The following is a 19,107-nucleotide window of genomic DNA, read 5'->3' on the forward strand; positions in this document are numbered from 1 at the left end:
AATGTTACTAATAATTTCATATCGTTAAAACATTACGTGCATTTATTAACGTTTCAGCGCCGTTCCTAAAATTATTTCCGGGTTGAGGTGGGAAATATCCTAAATCCGAGGAGTCTTGAACCCAGCATAAATGACGAATAATTAAATGAAGAAAACACCAATTACAGCTCAGTATGCATCACTGATTTTAAATCTAATTCCATCAAAAACAAACAAACGTTTATTAAAATAAATCTAGAGAGAAAAGGTGGCTTTGAATTAAAATAATATGTCAATACTTGCAAGCTCTATAATTATTACACAAGTCATTTTGAGAAATAAAATTCATTTATTTAAAAATACAAAATTAAAATAATATCTAGAGTTACTGAATAGGGTATAACATACCCTAGTTCATTACAACTTTTGTTTATGAAACAATCTCAAGGGAGATTAGAGCACCAAAACCCGCAAAAGGATTCTACATTTTCCCAATTGATCCAGGATTATAGTCATCAATAAATCCATAGGTCCACTTTATAAAAAGATGACATTAAAATGTTATTTTTTCAGTTTGGTTTTGGGAATGTACAGGTTCCAAATGTGAAGCACGAGAGCTCTGTGATGTTGGTCTGTGTATATTAGAGCTCTGTGGCAGGCCCCCATTCAATGTCATCACCTATATCATCACCATAATCATCATCATCCCTGTCATTGCCATCATTATGGTCACTATCGCTGTCACTTCCTCTGATGCGTGACCTCCGTGTTTGCAAAGCTTCATGATGGGACAACCTGAAAAAGAAATTCATGTATAACAGTATTAAAACGACAGAGTATATATCGTTGGCTTAATCGAGATATGAGTGAAAAGCTGCTAAAGGGTTATTGAATTGAACAAATATGTAAAAATGTATCATTTGTTTCTACAAATTTCTATCAAATTGTTTCTACAGTAGCCCTAAGTGGACAAACTGCTCTTCAGAACGCGTTTATAAATATGTTATCTCCTTCGGCAAGAAGCAAAAATGTGACGTCAGCCACCCTTTATAACCTCTTAGCAGACTTTCACTCGTAGGGAGTGTTTTAACATCCTAAAACAGAGATTGTTGAATAATGTAGTAATGCTTACACTATAAATAATGGGGACTGCTTCCTCGCAGGTTCCTCCAAACGAGTCTGAAACAATAAAATACATCCAATAGTAAATTTATCAAAAAAATATATATATATTTTATCTTTCTCAAACAGATTTAAACTGGTAGGACAATCATTCGATGTCTAATGTCAATTCTTCAATAGCCTAATATCTTTAAGGTTATAGAAAGGCTTTTGATTTCTAAATGAAAAAATTCCAGGACCAACAATGGATGTAAATCCAGGAGCTAATGTCAAAATTATTTTGTCATTGTTCAATACCACAAGTTTTACGAATTCTATATATGCCACACCTGCTGTAGTTTCTCCTCAATGGCCGACAAGGGAGGAGTTTCTGCTTGCCGCTCTGAAGGGTCCGGTGCCCTGTAGTTTGGCGGTGCGTAGGAGGGTGCCGGTGGTGCTGCCATGTCATTGGCGCTGAAATCTGAATCCGTAAAGCTATGCTGTGATGGGACGTCATCCTGTTCTTGAGTGCTGCTGGAAGCGAAGTGTGGCATTCGGGGCTCTGGAACGTGCAGCATGGGAGGTAGCACCGAGGGAGGCTGGGTGTACTCTGGTTCTTCATCCAGGTACGATTCTGAATCATACGGAGGTTCAGGGCTGGGGTCCTGCTCATCTGCGGGCTCTGAGGAACGGGCCAATGCGGTCCCACGGCGTGCGAGGACTCCAGCCGTGGGCTCATCCAGCTCTTCGTTATCAGTGTAGGCTTCGCCGTCCGTGAAGGCCTCACCATCTGTGTCCTCATAGTCACTGGCACCGCTGAGGTAGTCGGAGTTGTGCGAGCGGCTGAGCGCGTCAAGCTCTTCTTCACTACCTCCATCCAACTGGACAAACACATACATCTTGTTAACAGACTACAATGACGTGGTGGTTGTATACACTGATAAAGAAACCTTGAGGTGCAAATTCAACATTCAGTTTCAGAAGCTTGACTCAGCTTGTATTTGATTAAAAAATTATTCATTTCTATGCTAATACTACTTAATATGAAATGACCTATTTCCAATCAAAACAGGAAGTTGGATGGGCCGAGGACATGGCCAGTGGGCTTTTCTCTATTTTTAAACACATTATTTACTGGGAAACAGGCAATTTTGGTCATTCTGACATGACCTTGAGTCAAAATATATTTCTCTCTCTACAGAAGTGAATCTTACCGTTACTTCTGAAACCCAGACAGGTTTAGACTGCTGCAGGCGAATCTTGTCTTTCACAACGTCGTACCACATGTTAGTGTCTGGCAGAAGATCAACACGTGCTATAGAAAACCAAAGATTGCCTTAGACCACATAACATTTTTTCAGAAATATTTCAAGTGATCCAAAAGGTTGATGATAGAAGGTATACCAGAAAACAGATGGCTATAGTGTTTTCTCAGCTTCAGAGCCTGAGCGTACAGGCGACGAGAGCTCTTGTTGGATTCAGGCATGTGTCTCTGCCTCATGCTCTTCACGTCCTTCCGACTATGAGGGTCCAGGAAAATCACCATGGGATGGTACTGGATATAATTCAATCGTTCTACTGCGGTGGGAGTAATGTCCAGCAGGGGGTGTTTGTCCTGTTCTGCTATTCGCCTCACTGCGTCCAGCTTGATGACGCTGGATGAACTTTCACTTCCAGCCCTGGCTACCATTTCTAAAAATAATAAGTGGACATCTTAAATGTTTCATATGAACAATGCCAGGGCACAGGAATTACTGGATAAGTTTAAGTAATAAAAAGGAAAAAGTATGAGAAAGTAAAAATGAATGACCAGCTGTGAAAGTAATGATGGCCTTGAGAAATGTTTACTTTAAAACAAAAATTCATTCGTTCATACCTGCGATTTCAAATTCATCAGGCTTTTCTCTAGCCAGCTTCTCATTGGCGATGTCATTCAGAGGACCCAAAATGACAATGGGCCGCTTGAAATTTGCTGTAAATGGTCAAACATACAAAACGTTACAACCAAAGCATCCTGCAAACAATATTCATAAAACGATATTTCACCTGAAAATAAATATTATTTCCTTACCCTCTTGACATTTCAAACCTGTTTGACTTTCTTTCTTCCGTAGAACACAAAAGGAGATATTTTGAAAAATGTCAACTGGCACCCATTCACTTGGATTGGTTATGTGCCCATACCATACAAGTCAATGGGTGCAGGCCTTGTTTGGTTACCAACCTTCCTCAAAATATCTGCGTTTGTGTTCTGCAGAAGAAAGACAGCAAAACAGGTTTGAAATGTCAAGAGGGTGAGGAAATAATGATATAACATTTATTTTCAGGTGAAATATCACTTTAAGTAGCAATCCATTGTTAAGTAATTGTTGAATAAAAAAATCACTAACCCTCTCTCAACAGGACCTTCTCATATGCTGGAAATTTCCCCTGGATTGTCAACTGCAAAAGGTCATCACGAGTTCTTCTGGTGTTCTTCTTGGCTCCTCTGAGACCCCGTAGCTTCCAGAATTCTGCCCGGGGGCCAGAGGATTGTTTCTCGGCGGCGCTGATTCTCTGTGCCTGCTCCAAATTGGCCAACGTTTCGGCTCTGAGATAAAGAAAAGCTGCAGTCAGAACAAGAAATGCTGAAAAGACAAATTCACAAATCCATTATACCACACCTGTTTTGGTTAGGAATGGTTCCTTTATCCAACTCGTGTAGGTCATTGCCCATGCGCACAGCCAGCCAGGTTCCCAGCTTCCCGCGGTGCATCGTGTCCAGAACTCTGAACACCTCACCTCGGGTGAAACTGAGGTCGTGAGTGTTTTCGGCCACGTGGTCGAAGTGTGTGCGGATGTAGAAAGAGTCTCCCAAACTGGACTTTGTGATCTTCCTGTAGACTGAAATTAATTTTTTAAATGAATACCCTTGTTAACATAAAAGATGAAATCCTTTTATCAAGAAAGCAAGAAGCACTCACTGTCCATTTTATTCTGTGTCCGGATATCAATACGTTCCCCAGCACGGATGTTCATGAGATTCATCGCAGCTTCCTCCCTGGTGAAGTGGGTAAAATCCACACCATTTACCTGCAAAAGAGCAACATAACGGAGCTTTAGAGAACGCCACACAGCGGAAGTTTCATGTCTGATGTGAACGTCATCTTACCTCCAGTATCTGATCACCTTCCTTTATGCCCTGATTCTGAGCTGGACTGTTCGGCTGGATACCTCCGACAAAGATACCGACATCATTTCCTCCCACCAACCTCAACCCAACATTGCCTTCCTTCACAAAGCTGATGTGGTTCTGGTCCGAGCTGTACCTGAGATGAAGAAACGAGAGACATTGAAGAGACTTGGTTATGGATGTAAAAGAGTGCATTGACACTGAAGAAAGCATTTATTGGATTGAATATGGCTGCAGACCCTAAGCTTTAGTGCGGACGAAAACAAAAGGTGCAACGTTCTATATGTACAATAATCAAATTATCTCACCCCGGGTTTGGTGTAGGCACGGCGTCTGGCGGAAGTGAATAAAGGGGTTCCTCAACCGGTTTGGCTAAAATACAACATTAGTCACATGCTTAGATTTATGTCAACCATATTATATGAGGGGTTTTTGGACTACTAATACTCACAGGTTATCCTGGTGTGGTTGGGTAGAGACGCATCAGAGCGGAGAGTGTCGTAAGAACGTGGAAAACTGGAAGAAAGAGCCAAAAGACTTCAGGAAAATAACTTTAACAATAAAGATAAAGTTTTATAAAAAGTTCAGGGAAGCCCACACCACAACAACAATTATAAAGATATGAAAAAAACTATAATGTTAAGACCACATTCATGAGTATTTTATCTATCTAATAAATACTATAACAAAATCGAAATCCATAATTTCCCATAATTAAAATAATATATTAATCATTTGTTATTACAACCCAGAGTTATTATGGTTTTTGGTTTTAATTTGTTATATTAATATTTTAAATTAGCTTTTATCGTCAATATTTATACTAATTTTAGGTACATTTTTAGCAATTTTGTTACATGCTTTTGTCATTCTATTTTTTTTTTATTTCTTACGTTGCAATATAATAATAATTCATTATTATTTTAGTTTGTGTTTATTATCCTAGTTTTTGTGCCCTAAACTTATTTTAGTCATTTTTAGGCCAATATTTGATTTGATTCAATGAAGAGGAACATTTTCAAAGTTTAAATTTTAGCCAACTAAAATAACCTACAATTATCTGTTTTTACTTTTGTCTCTACTCTCTGTACTACTATTTATTTCCTGTAAAGCTGCTTTGCAACAATGCAAAATTGCACTTGAAAAATTAATCTGAATTGAGACGACTGTAAACAGGCTCCGGTGAAAATATAATTAGATAGATATGGAAAACAATGGGTGTGTTCGGATTCAATGGGTGTCTGGATTTGTGCAAACGGGTCATGTGACGTGTTTGTACCTGTGATCGATGTTGTGGGCTGGACTCTCTAATGCCCTGGAAGGTGAGGAGGCTCTTTCTGATTCAGAAGAATCTGGTGAACAAATCAAAGCGACATCACAAAACAAAAAACATAATGCTTAGATTAGAAAACACACTGCAAACCGATGCCACACATCATCTTTAATATGGAAAAATGAATGCATTCAGACCTTCAGGTGGTGGTCTGGTAGGTGCTGCTCTGACCGGAGCTTCCTGTCGACTGTTGATGATTGGATCTGGAATTTCAGGTCTAGGACAATGATTTAATTTCATGTTTAATTGAATAAACCTCCGGTATGACATAATATGTATAATAACATATATCTCACCCTTGTTTCATTCTAGAGTATTTACTGGTTGACGTCTGTGCTTTTGGTGGAGGGTTGTAACTCGCTGTGTCAGGATCTGACTCAGACTCTGATGGAGCTGATTAACAAAAAATCATTTAATTACACTCACATCACCATTGTCATAGCACTGGTTAAAGCTTCGCACGTACCTCGCTCTACAGGTTTAGAGGGTTTTGCCCATTTTGGAGGTTCCACTTTAGGGGCTGCGTTAACCTCAGGGAGCACCCTGAAAGAGAGGAAAGATGGAAGAATGAGAGTGAGGGATTTAATGGCGTGATAGGATGTTTACCAATGCATGTCAATTAAAAGAGAAGATGTGGTGATATGAGCTGTTTTACACATGATGTGATGGGTGGTCTTCATAAATGATCATATGACAGATGTTGGTTCCCCCCATATATGTAATTATTCATGATTTACGGACAACTACTAGAGTCAAACTAAATTTGTCCGTTTTCAATCTCACTGTATGTTCAGAACACTGATATAAATAATCTTTTAAAATGTATTGTGCATTTTGTGTATCTCATAAATGCAGCTTTTATGATGCAAGGAGTTCTGCTAGTTATGCATTCAGATTCAAGATTATGTGGATTTTAGGATTGAAACATCCTAATCCATCTTGACTTTTTCAAAAAGATGAATCGACACATTACAGAAGAGGGTTCGGGTTAACCAGTGTCTTTTATTTTAAAAGATCACATTTATCACATGGTCACACAATGATTGAAATACAACATATACAAACATGAAACAATTTGAAAGGTAAACTTGATAAAAAAGAAAAACTTTGTATCAAATCGTAACAAAAACCACACTTTATTTCCATCAAGGGCAGCAACCGGCACTCCTTCATGTATACCTGTATCTATTGCGGGACTCTTGGCCGGCTGGCGTGCCCTGTCGACGTGAAGGTGCGACGTTATCATCCGATTCAGATTCTGATGCTGCAGGGAAAAAACAAACATGAAGTTTAATGGAGTTGCAAAAATGGCCACTTAATGGTTTGTAGTAAGGAGACAATGTGCACTGTCAAGAAGTCAAAATCACCTCTGGGTGACGGCCTGTAAGGCGAGGCTATGCGTCGAGGGAAATCCTGAGACATGCTGAGCGAGGAAGACTTCAAACCAGGAGGAGGGAGATCAGGAAGCACTCTGGGAGAAGAAGAGGAAGACTTTTTTAGAATGCTTGGGTGTAAGATTGCAAAATGCTGAGCTTAATGCTCACGGATGGATGAGTTTATTTCGATTTCGAAAAGTGAGGTGTGTAACTTTTCAACATTGGGTTCGGCATCTCGTGCTCATACTTGTATCTGGAGTGATTGTCAGTCTTGGGACTCTGGTGCTTTGGGGGTGGAGACTGGCTCCGATCTGAATCGGACTCGGAAACCGCTGGTGACGAAATAAACAGTCATTAAATCACCTCCAATTTATTTGGAAAAACGTTGCTTTTAAAACTGGTTCAATGAGTCATAAAATAAGGAGACAGGTGTATTAGAGTGCTTTTTTTTAGGCAGACCTCTGCGAGTACGTGAGGCGGTGGAGGAGTTCCAGTTCTGGGTGACGGGTGAAGCTCGAGGGTTTGGCAGTGCGGAGACCCCCGAGAGAACCCTGGAACAACAAACAATTGTTTACCCAGAATGAAGCAAACTGATTTTGACATTTATATGGACCACTACATTTTTCACATGAACTCACTTATAATTGGTTCTGTCCAGAGTGTCGTATCTTGACGGGGGAGACGAGTTGCTGTGGTCCGATTCAGACTCCGAGGGAACTGAACAACAAAATGTCTTATGTAAATTGTTTTGCTGATTTGAAATTAAAAATTATTTTGTCTTGTAAAAGAAGGTTTAAGACTCACCTCTGCGAGGGGCCGTCGACTTAGCCGTGGGTCGCGTGAGGGTGGAGCGCAGAGGAGGAGAATCACGAGGCTTTGCCAGGGGAACAGGATCGGCACGATTTCTGTAGAGCAATGTGTTGCATTAATGCAATTTACTCAGGTGAAGTGCACAAGACGGAATGAAAGATCTCTTCTAGGTTTGTTTACTTGCGAGAGCGTCGATCTCTTGGACGAGATGTTCGATTTGCTGGGGCTCCTACATCCAGATCTGAGATATCTTTAGGATCAACATCGAGAAAAAAAAGGGTTATTAAAAGCTAACTTATAAGCAGTGGGGAGCAGATACTGTAATAACTCTACTCACCCTCCAACTCCGAGCTGCTGTCTTCGTGTCTCTCATCCGCGCTGTTCTGAGGACTGTCCTCCACTTCAGGAATACTGACCAGGAACTTTCTGTCGTCCCTTAACACCAACATGGTGAGCTTACCTCTGGACTTCTCCACGAGATGTTTGGTCTCCAGCAAAGACAGATTCTCTGTTGTCATGCCGTTGATCTAAACAAGGCCATACAATTTGACAAAACATGAGGACATGCGTGCAATGGATCGGTCTCTAATGATTCTCGAGGTGTTGATCCATTTTGTCGCACCTTTAGAACCAGATCTCCTTCTTGAAGGGTGCCGTCTTTTGAAGCCAGACCGGTGGGCGTCATGTGCTTGATAAAGATCTGACTGCCCAATTTCATTCCGTACTCTGCAGAAAGATGTTGAAACAAAATACATAGCTGACTAAATCCATTATGCACTGTAGATGAAAAATGTAAATTTTTAAGATATTCATATTTTTCCCTCCGATTATCTTTCATTGTATGGACACAAAACCACAAAAACAGTTCTCAAAATATCTCTTGAAATGACATGAGAGTGAATCAATGAGGACTCTTTAAAAAAAAACGAATGCTAAGTTCTGGGGTTCTAACCATCTGTTGGTTTTTTCTTGACAAGGGTCGCTCTGATTGGTTTATCTTGCACGTCCTGATTGGGCAGTCTCTTGAAGCCAGACATGATGGGGAGATCATGACCGTTGCGGTCGGGTGTCACGCTTCGAGTTCGCCGGTTGCGGCCACCGTCTGTGCCACGCTGACCCTTGCGCTGCGGTCCATTGTCGTCCAGTAAGTTGGATTGTGAGGTGGAGCGGGAAGGTCTGTTGCTCACGGGAATCTGAATCGTGCGTGGTCTCTTCACAGTCTGTAAAAAGAAAGACAAAGTAGGGGTGTGCGATATGACGATATTAGATCGCGAACGATTAAAATGACTGCACGATCCACTTTTTCGGGAAAATCGTTAAATCGTCCTATATAGTGCTGTTCTATAGAATTCGTCAACATACTTGCGATAGATTGCGCCATGTTAACAAGCTCGTATACGTTGCTTGTGAATTCAGTAAGATTAAGTGACGCGGTCAGTGAAGATGGAGGGAAAACGGAGGACTTGGTCCCTAAAAAAAATTCTACATCAGTAGTATTGAAATGGTTTGGGTTTTCCCCAACTGACACGGCCCAAACAACAGTTATTTGCAACACAACGAACCATTTAAACCACCTCAAAATAAAAGGGACTGAAAGAGTATGCCGACAGTCAAATTATAAAGGGATCCCACGCGAGTAAATCAGGTACAACCAAGCATACGGAAACTAAAGGGCTTAAACAACGACTTTAGCGAAAGAAGCATTTGAGAAAAAAAACACGTATCCGTATGACAGAATGAACAAGCGCTGAAAAGATGTCACTGACGCGGTCGCATTTTACCTGGCCAAAGACATGATTCCCATAAAGACTGTGGAAACTGAGGGCTTTAAAAAACTGCTCAAAGCTGTAGATCCACGTTACGAAATACCCAGCCAAAAATATTTATCCTCCACGCCCATTCCACAGCTTTACTCCGAGTGCCGCAACAAGATGAAAAACAAAATTCAAAATGTAAAGTTTTTGCTAACAGCTGATTTATGGTCTTGCACTTGAATTAAATATTAACTTGATTAAAATATTCTTCAAAATATAAATGGTAAAGAGTATATTTTTATATGGGGACTTAGTTTGGCTGTATTGAAGCCCCTTTAATTTGCAAAATAGTCTTAAAACCAACTTGAAGAAGAACCGCGATAAAATCGTGAATCGTGATCTTTCTTGAAAAAACCGTGATTTGAATTTTTTTCTAGATCGCCCACCCCTAAGACAAAGGTTTCTCTACACAACACAAAAAATTATTAAAATATTAAATTCGCATTAACAATTTATGTGAAAGTGGTTTAACAAGTCATTTGCACATAAACATGCACTTTCGTGTTGATATTCCATCTTGTAATTTATTATCTTCTTTTTTATACGGTCACACAACTTCACGAGACACAAATTCGCTGGTCAGACGTCACCAAGTTTGCAACCAGGCGAATTTCATATGAGATTGTGTTTCCATTCTGCGGCATTCACATGCGTATGATTAGATGTCAATCAAACGAAAAGTGTAGAGTGACCGCGGAATAAGGCCTAATGTTTTCACTTACAATATTTGCCGTTTTCCCACATTTCCTCAGATTTTGAATAGTGTACAGCGAGGTGACGTTCTCCATCGAAACTCCATTCACCATAACTATCTGATCTCGTGTTCTGTAGTAAAAAATAATAGCTGAGCATTACAAAAATGCAATATATGAAATCTCTGTATGTTGGTCGTGTACACAAAGATGACAGGTCAGACAGGATGTGTGGAAGGAAGTGTTATGAATAGTAAGACTCACTGAAGCCGTCCCATCGCGGGGCCGTTTGAAATAACATCGGAGACAATCACTGTTGTGTCCCCATTTGCTGGATTGGGTTTGTCCAGCCCACCTGAAACGGCAAAACCGAAGCCAACCTTGGAGTCCTAAGAAGAAAGGAATAAAGACATTACAGAGCAAATAAATGAAAGGTTGATAAGTAACAAATAATAAAATGAATTAAAATAAAAAATTAATTAAATAAGTAAAAATTAATGAATAAAAGAAAATGAAAAAAAATAAAAAAAAATAATAATAATTAAATAAAGTATAATAAAATAATAATAAAAAAAAAACAATAGAAAGATACGGAGCAAATAAATAAAATGGTGAAAGAAGGACAAGACAAATAAAAAATCTAATTATCTTAACTACTAATGATTTGAAATAAATAAACAAATCAAATAAATAAATTCAAAATAAAAATGTATTTAAATTATATTTTTTTAATAAAAAAATCTAAAGATTCAGAGCAAATAAATAAAACAATGAATGAAGGAGACGAACAAGAATAAAATAAAAATCCAATTAAAAAATAATAAAACCCCCTAAAAATATATATATAAAAAAAAATATCCATTCATTTCTATACAAGAATGCCCCACATGACCCTTAACTTGACAGCCCAAAACTCAGGGTGTGTCCTGGTGACAGATGGAAACCTCTTCGACAATCATGCTTTCACAATCGCTCACCAACTTTCAATCCCTCTCAACTTTCAATCGCATGGGAAACTCTACACTCCGTGTCACGTTCTCCGACACACCTGTATAGAGGTAGGTAAAGGTGTGGCTACGGTGAATTAAACCACATATTCGTGACTTACTTTCGTTAAAGTGGCGGTGTGCTGCTCCCATATCGTCATTTCCTCCATGTCTGTTTTCTGAAAAGAAAAACAAACAGTTTACGTTCAATTGTATAACATGAAGCACTCCACATAACTCACAAAGACATAACATTTAAAAAACATATGTGGTTAGGAAGTTTTTGTGGGCCTCACGTCTTTTGTACGAGCCGCGCTCGGCTGTTGTTTGTCATCTGGCTAAGCATGAAAAGGAATGAGAAGAGTTGAGCGTGACCCCGCCTGTCGAATTCCTGCCATACAGGTATATGGGGGGCGGAGCCACCTTGTGACAACAGCGATACCTGATACTTCCTCGACAACGGCTCGCCAAAACTGATAAACACTCTGACAACACACGACTCTTAATAGACATTCACTGAGTGGCTGAAATCATTCGCTTAACATGTTTTGAATATGAACGACTCAATGGAGAGTTACCAGTGTACAACACGCAGACTGGCTTTAAGAAAAATTATAAATTATATATCTTTTAAGTTTTCTGATGGTAGAGGTTCATTTTTATATTACATTAGTATTTTTCTAAATGGTCAATAGTGCTCAAGGATACCTTCACACTTGCACTCATATATAAATTAAATGTACACATTATCATATATTCCATGGAGTCTTTATCATTTAATGCTTTCTTCTTCCTATAACAAAGACCTGCAGTCATGATGACATGAAAAGTGGTTTCTATTGGACCAGAGAATTCCTGGAATGTGTCCCATGTTTTTATTGGCTACGGTCCACACACAAAGGTCAGCCAACAGATAGGGTCTGTGTATACATTCTTTGATTTCGCTGAGGTTGATCAGTCATGTTGCAAATTTTGTTCACAAATGTTTCAAATCTAAAAGCCGATGAGATTTGCTTAACAATAATAGTGTGGTTTTCTGAGACAAGCGTAATTTTTACTGATTTAAACAAACCCATGACCCTGAATGTGACACTTAAACACCTACACGACGTCATGTCCCAAAGGTTTTCACCATACTCATAAAGTAGGTAGATGTCAACATTTTCTGGTTTAAATACTCATTTGAAGTCTCAAAGTTTTTAAAGCGTTTTTGTTTCTAAAGCAAGATTTTACATTTCCAGTTTCAGAATAGTTACATCCATAACACAGTCCATATTCCTCATAAATAGGCATGTGAAAGTAAAATATTCAAAATAAAAAAGCTCTATGAGGAGTCATCCTTCTCCATTTGTTGGATTGTGCATTTTAATTCACCAAAATCCTACAAAATATGTTGTCTCGTAAAATAAAGCATCCTTTTTTTGTCACATCCATAACAGTCTATATTTCTCTTTTTAAAATAGAAATCATGTGCATAGACTGAAATTTCTCCAATGTTAAGACTCTATCAATAGGGGTCTAGTTAACATAGGCAGATGGTTTAAAATTGGTAACAAATACATTGTCTGAGAGTTTATAGTATGTCACATCCATAACCCAAAATGTCACATCCAGAACACTCGAATTGCCCGATCATGAAATACCAAGATAAAAATGAGAACGAAAAATCTCCGAACCATAGGGTGACAACATTTTAGCGACTTTTATCTTTGGACAGTAGGCACCTAGTAACAACACCTTAGCAACCAGCCAGTAATGTATAATAATAAGACTAGCAACCACATAGCATAGCCAAGTCAAAGAACAATTTATTTATATTTTTATAGTCTGTGGAACCCTTTTCTGCACTATAAAGAAACTTTTGTGCAACATAAAGGTTCAAAATTCTTAAAATGTGCATAAACTTGACATGATAGGAATTGGATGAAAAACATTTAAAATTGGCAACGTTGAACTTCCTGACACGTTTGCTCATGCAAATAACCTAATGGGTTGAAAACACGTTTATGGAACGTGTCATACTATAACAGTCCAGTGCTCTTACACCTGTTCCAACAAACTGAACACAAACAAACACTGTAGTTTTATATTATATACAATAGATCACCACCAGAATCTCTAAAGCTACTGAGTTACCAACGAACACATCAAGGAAGGAAACATGTTCAAGGACAAATGTACAAAATTCTCAATTTCACCGAAACATGCTTCATTCAATATAAACAAAATTGCATCACCAAAACTATTAAGTTGTCAATAAGGTTGCAGAACACAAACGTGAATTCAAAAATAAAGGGTCACATCTGCTTAACCAGAGGTTAAATGTTCAGTCAGGTGCTTTATCAACATTTTACCCTTCAGCAAAGCACACCGGGACTCCGATTAGTGCACTACAAAGTGTCCTTTGTCAGAGAACCAACCACAAAGCATTCAATCTCAATCTTCATTAGCTCCAAACAATAACAAAGGCATCAGACCCTGATGCAACAGGTGGATGTCAGTATTTACGGTCACCTGTGTGTAATGTGTTATTACACGGCTCTGGTGACACTTCAGGATGTTTAGTAAATGCAAGTCATGTCTTGTTAGTCATTCAAAAATTAACATCAACAAGTAGATGTATTCTTGGTATTGATGCATCAAGTACGTACCATGCCTTTAAATCTCACTGCCATGATCAAAGTGTAAGTTGAAGCCCACAAGAAACATGGCAAGACCCAAATGGTAGTTTGTAGAATAAACAAATCGTGTACAACCCCCACCTGAGCCAACGCTACGCTCCACCCACTAGACTCTCTCTACAAATCATATGATATGCTGATACAGATTTTTCCATGAAGCAGTTAAGGTGGAACAGGAGTGTTACCATCTTAAAGGAATAATTCACTCAGAAATAAAAAAATTGTCACCCTCATGCTGTGTAAGACATTTTTTGTTCTTCTGGTTTATGGAACACAAAAGAAGATATTTTGACCAATGTTTGGTCAATTGGGACCAATGTTGTTTGCTCACCAACATTCTTCTAATTATTTTGCTTTATGTGTTCTGCATTATTGCAATACAATACAATTTTGTATTTGTATCCGATTAACCCCATTCCTAGATGACACAATACTGACTGTAATCGATCACATGTTAGTCATGTCTAAGTGGGCGTGTTTTGGTCACCATTCAGTACACTAAACACTGAGAACACTATACCAAATAGTTCTTTCTTTGATAAGAGTCACATCACAAAAGCAATTCAGCGTTTCAATGCAGGCTTCAACTGCGAGCTAATGGGGAATGAATGGCTTTTAGGTTACGCTGACAATCATTACCCAAATCCTGTTAATGTTTAATATACTTTTTGTGCCTATAGGTGGTTGGGGAAATTCCAGCTATTTTATTTGAGGAATTAAGGTTTGGAAACAGATGTACTTTCTGTTTGGCATGATATAACTAAACTCTTGGTAACCCGAATTAAATTAAAATTCAAGTAGTGAATGATAAAATAAGCCCTAAAACTTCCAAGATTCAAGATTTTGTATTCACAAACAAAGTTATATAAATATACAACGTGCAGTGAAAGGAGATCTGGACAACTCTATAACTCAAAACATAAAATATAATATAAAACTAAAATATAAGGTAAAAGTATACGATAATGCTATTGTAAAAATAATACTCAAATTTTAATTAATATTTTATTTGATGTATTTTTGTAACAGCTATATAGTCTTTACAACTACAAAGAAACCAATTCCATAACTAGGGAACAAAATAGAATAAATACTACTACCTAGAATACCATAGCAACCACCAGAAAACCCTAGCAACCACCAAGAAAATGTAAGCAATGGCATGGTAACATGAAAAAACCCACAAAACCCCACAGCAACATCCAACATAACATTGTGCAGTGCACAACACTCACATTTTCTGAGGGAAAATACACTTTCCAAAACTTGGCCCATACCAAACAACTTTTTAACTCCGTCATTATAAAAAATCACAAAGTATTTTGTCATTTGTTTCCACAACCTACTGAGTTCGGTCAATTTACTGGAATGAATTCACACCCTCAGGCCAACAGATTTGACAGTAAATGTAGGTGGATTCCAAATGCAATATGACATCAGAGAACACTTGTGTTGTGAAAAGGTGTGACCCCTTAAATAATATCTGTGTAAATGATTTCAGAATTGGAGACCACTTGCTTTTGGAAAAAGGCCAATTCTTTAGAAACGGTGTACTTGTGTTCTTCTGACTCAATCCTTTCCTGTATCTCAGTGGTCAGAGCATGGTGGTAACATCGCCTAGGTCATGGGTTCGATCCCAGGGATTGAACATAATTAGAAACAAATGTATACTATAATGAAATGTAAGTCGATTTGGATAGATATGATGTAGATATGCAGGCGGTTAAAGACTCGGACTAGTTCACATCGCATTTGGGTGATTCAGAGTCGACTCCCTTTTTTACAAGCCAACAACTTTGTTTCATTCACCTTTAGACTTACAACTTCACAGACTGCTTACTTTCAAACACTGCAACATAACACACTGCATAAAATGTAATTTTCATGATCTAATGTTACTTAATCTTTAACTATACCTATTTCACAATATGGCGACCAGAAGTAAGAAAAACGTTTTCCTGTTGCGCTGCTACCAAAGCCATTCATTATTATAATGTAGCGGTAGCTCCATTATCATTTCTCACAAGAATTAATATATTTACTCAACAGAAACGGATGTTGTCTGTTTTGTTCATGGTTTTCAAGAAAACATTACAAAATCCTAACAAATGTTTTTGAGCAATCTTTTTATTATCCTATATGTTAGAAAAATCATACTCAGTTTTGGTTCATGGTGGGTTTAATTCCCATTTCGAATAGAATAAATAGTATTGTTTGGAAGTGCTAGATTTACATTTCACCGCTACAATGTTTATATAACAATGTATGGTACAAAAAATACAGAATAAAAATTAATTTGTGATCACAGGGATTCTGTAAATTTTTTGATCCAAGTGTGCACATTTGGAGAAATATAGATGAAATTTTGTTTACGTATATGTTTACTTTATTATATTTCTTTAGACAAAATCGTAATTTTACTCACTTCCTACAAAATAGTCGACCAGATGATTTTGAAGCATGCCTGAGTATTCAAGCTTTTAAGCAATGCTACATGATGATGCTGGTACTACAACTAATCATAATAATAACAATCAAAATAAGAAATAAAACTATAGCAAACATAAGAAAACAAATCATGAAAACCAGAAAATTATGAAAAACATGTTATATAGAAAAGATGGTATATTTGCAGATCTTTCATTTGCAATAAAATGCATACTGTATAATATTAATAATTGACTGCAGGAGTTTGTTGAGACAGTTATATCAATAACACGATTAAGCAGGTTATGTGATGGCTAAGTGGGATTTATAAGCGGACTCTCGATAGGAAATGTTTAGATCTCACAGTAGATGGCGCCCATGTTCTCTTGGTATGGCCTAAATTCGTCGCTTTTTTTAATTATTTACCGTGGAAAAACCTATGAAATTATAAATATGTTTTTTTATTTTAAATTACCGTAAAGGGAGCGCTACATGCCTAACTGCTTTTAGTCTCCGCGTCTGTTCTGCGAAGTGAACAATTCTTGAGCATTGAGCGGAAAAAGTTTTGCCTACGCTGTTGCCATATTGTGAAATAGGCGTATCATATGAGGGGTCTCCTCAACCACCACCAGTGTGCAGCATCCACCTGGATGATGCAATGGCAGCCAAAGTACAACGGCGCCAGTGGTATAGGCGGAGAGGTGAGAGATAGTGCCAATTCAGAGGGTGGGAATTATTTGGAGGTCAAAGGCCAGTGGAGGGAATCTGACCAGGACACCAGGGTTACACACCTACTCTTTACGAGAAGTGCTATGGAATCTTTAATGACCACAGGGACTCAGGACCTCGGTTTAACTTCTCAACCGAATGACTGACTCTCTCTCAATCGGCTTTGTAAATGACTAGTATCTCTGTTTAAGCACTTTTTGTATTACTGCATCCAATTGACAAATCGCTTTATTGTTTCCCTATCTTCTCTGTAGGTCGCTTTGGATAAAAGTGTCAGCTAAATGTAAATGTAAAGAAAGATAAGGATTTACCTTCCAAGAACAAATGCAAGTCTAAGAAGTAGAATAGCAAATCTAGAAAGCCGTATTAATAATTCAGGTGTATAGATGAAAGATTGTGTAAAGAAATATTTCATGCTACAGTGAAAGTATTATTTTTACAGTAAAAGTAAAAAGTAACCATCTGTATTAGCATAGTTATATTACAAAATGCTAAAACTATGATTATTATGTTTCCTTACTAAATTTATGATTACATGGTTTTACTTGAAATAAAAATAGGTTAAATAGTTCAAGGATTGGAGATCGTTCCCCTAACCTAAAGGAATGTTCTACTTATGTTAAGAAAACTATCTAGGAATACAAACAGGGGATGTATTGTACACGTCCACAAACATTTGGTATGCCTCAAACCTGAAAGTGACGGTTCACACAAAATAAAAAATATGTCATAAATTACTCGCCCTCAGGTTGTTCCAAATCTGCATAAATGCCTTTGTTCTGACGAACACAGAGAGAGATATTTGGAAGAATGCCTGTAACATTTCTTGGCCACCATTGACTTAGATGACAACGTAGTCAAGAGTGCCCCAGAATTCTATGCTTTTCTACATTCTTCAAAATAAATTATGTTGTGTTTAACATTACAAAGAAATGTATAAAGCAATGTTTCCTATTTTATTAAGGGTGAACCATCCCTTAAAGATTTCCAACAGTGAAACATTTACATTGAATGCAGCTGATAGAAATACAAATACTACTAACACCGTTCCGCAAACATGGCTATTCTGTAAAGCTGTTAAAATAAAGACTCTCTCTTCAGTCAAAGACATCACTGCAGGGAAATGTGAATATATGGGAATTCTGCTTCCCGAAACCACAGTGAAACTACAAAGCACGTATTGACTCGAGTGGGGTGGTGGAAGAACCAGTAAAGCCAGATGAGAGACACGCATGAGTTAACATTGACACATAGAACTGAACCACTACTGTTTGTGAATGAGACCATTGAAAGTTTCAAGCAATTTCCTTCAGACAAAGAGTCGTATAACAACACTGTGTCCACGATTACCGGAGGAAACCTCGATATCCGAGGTGACAACGAAACAACAAGGGTCTGGTTTAGTAAGACAACTCTGTAAAATAAGTCTTATATCAAAAGAACATGAGCTGTTTCTCTTACAGCCAAGTGACTCACATACGAGCTTCAAAGTCATCCACGCCAACATGTGTTTATATTTCGGCTAAGGATTTGCTTATTTGTTGCGATTATTTGTTTAACCGTGACCTCATTTTAATCGAAACCGTTAAAATTTGAACTTGAATTGGTGACATATGACTAACGCGAACCTAAAAAACAACAAAACAGAGCAGGTTTAACCTAAATCTGACTCACCTTATCCAGACTCTCCTTTAAAATGATATTTAAAGTGCTTTATTCCGTTTAAAAGGCCTCACCGGGCCTGACGACTGCACTTATCTGATAGTTTCGTTATATTTCGATGCATGTATACAGCAGCACCTGCTCACGTACGTACCTGCGCGCGCGGGGGGAGGAGCTTAACGGAGGTGGGTAACTCGGGTTGGCCAGTTTCGCCACAAAGTTTCTACACCTCACTACAGCGGATAGCGATCGTTTTTACTTTACGCTCAGATTGGGTTTAATTGGATGTGATTTATTAAACTATTTATTTAAATTGTAAAACGAACTGTACATTTATTTTATAAG

General features: G+C 38.0%; 1 protein-coding gene across 3 annotated transcripts; it reads right to left on the reverse strand.

Annotated features, from left to right (window-relative positions):
• Positions 1-308: 308 nt before the first annotated feature.
• On the reverse strand, positions 309-18,917 carry tjp3 (tight junction protein 3). 3 transcript variants are annotated; one of them, XM_056759038.1, is made up of 30 exons: positions 18,775-18,917; positions 11,386-11,442; positions 10,542-10,666; positions 10,308-10,410; positions 8,724-8,991; positions 8,394-8,497; positions 8,109-8,298; positions 7,952-8,021; positions 7,766-7,866; positions 7,600-7,678; positions 7,421-7,512; positions 7,209-7,293; positions 6,953-7,056; positions 6,765-6,849; positions 6,052-6,128; positions 5,882-5,978; positions 5,723-5,802; positions 5,532-5,604; positions 4,704-4,768; positions 4,561-4,624; positions 4,232-4,388; positions 4,044-4,152; positions 3,744-3,963; positions 3,471-3,670; positions 2,957-3,052; positions 2,485-2,772; positions 2,295-2,395; positions 1,431-1,961; positions 1,112-1,158; positions 309-774 (listed from the first exon to the last, which is right to left on the reverse strand). In XM_056759038.1, the coding sequence occupies exons 2-30, from the start codon at positions 11,431-11,433 to the stop codon at positions 621-623; spliced, it is 3,813 nt and encodes a 1,270-aa protein (XP_056615016.1). In that variant the 5' UTR covers positions 11,434-11,442; positions 18,775-18,917; the 3' UTR covers positions 309-620. The 3 variants fall into 3 exon arrangements, with proteins under 3 accessions (XP_056615016.1, XP_056615015.1, XP_056615017.1); XM_056759037.1 differs by lacking the exon at positions 18,775-18,917 and adding an exon at positions 13,915-14,003; XM_056759039.1 differs by lacking the exon at positions 18,775-18,917 and adding an exon at positions 11,560-12,467.
• Positions 18,918-19,107: the final 190 nt, after the last annotated feature.

The sequence above is a fragment of the Triplophysa dalaica genome, chromosome 10, assembly GCF_015846415.1.
Source record: "Triplophysa dalaica isolate WHDGS20190420 chromosome 10, ASM1584641v1, whole genome shotgun sequence".
Lineage (NCBI taxonomy): Eukaryota > Metazoa > Chordata > Actinopteri > Cypriniformes > Nemacheilidae > Triplophysa > Triplophysa dalaica.

Bases quoted from the DNA above. Each gene is read 5' to 3' on its own strand.
- tjp3 (XM_056759037.1), bottom strand. From the start codon at position 13,938: ATGGCAGTGAGATTTAAAGGCATG. The intron at 6,129-6,764 runs GTATACATGAAG...CCTCTCTTTCAG, and splicing joins GAGTCCCGCAATAGATACAG to GGTGCTCCCTGAGGTTAACG. The intron at 1,962-2,294 runs GTAAGATTCACT...GTGTTTGTCCAG, and splicing joins TCTGGGTTTCAGAAGTAACG to TTGGATGGAGGTAGTGAAGA.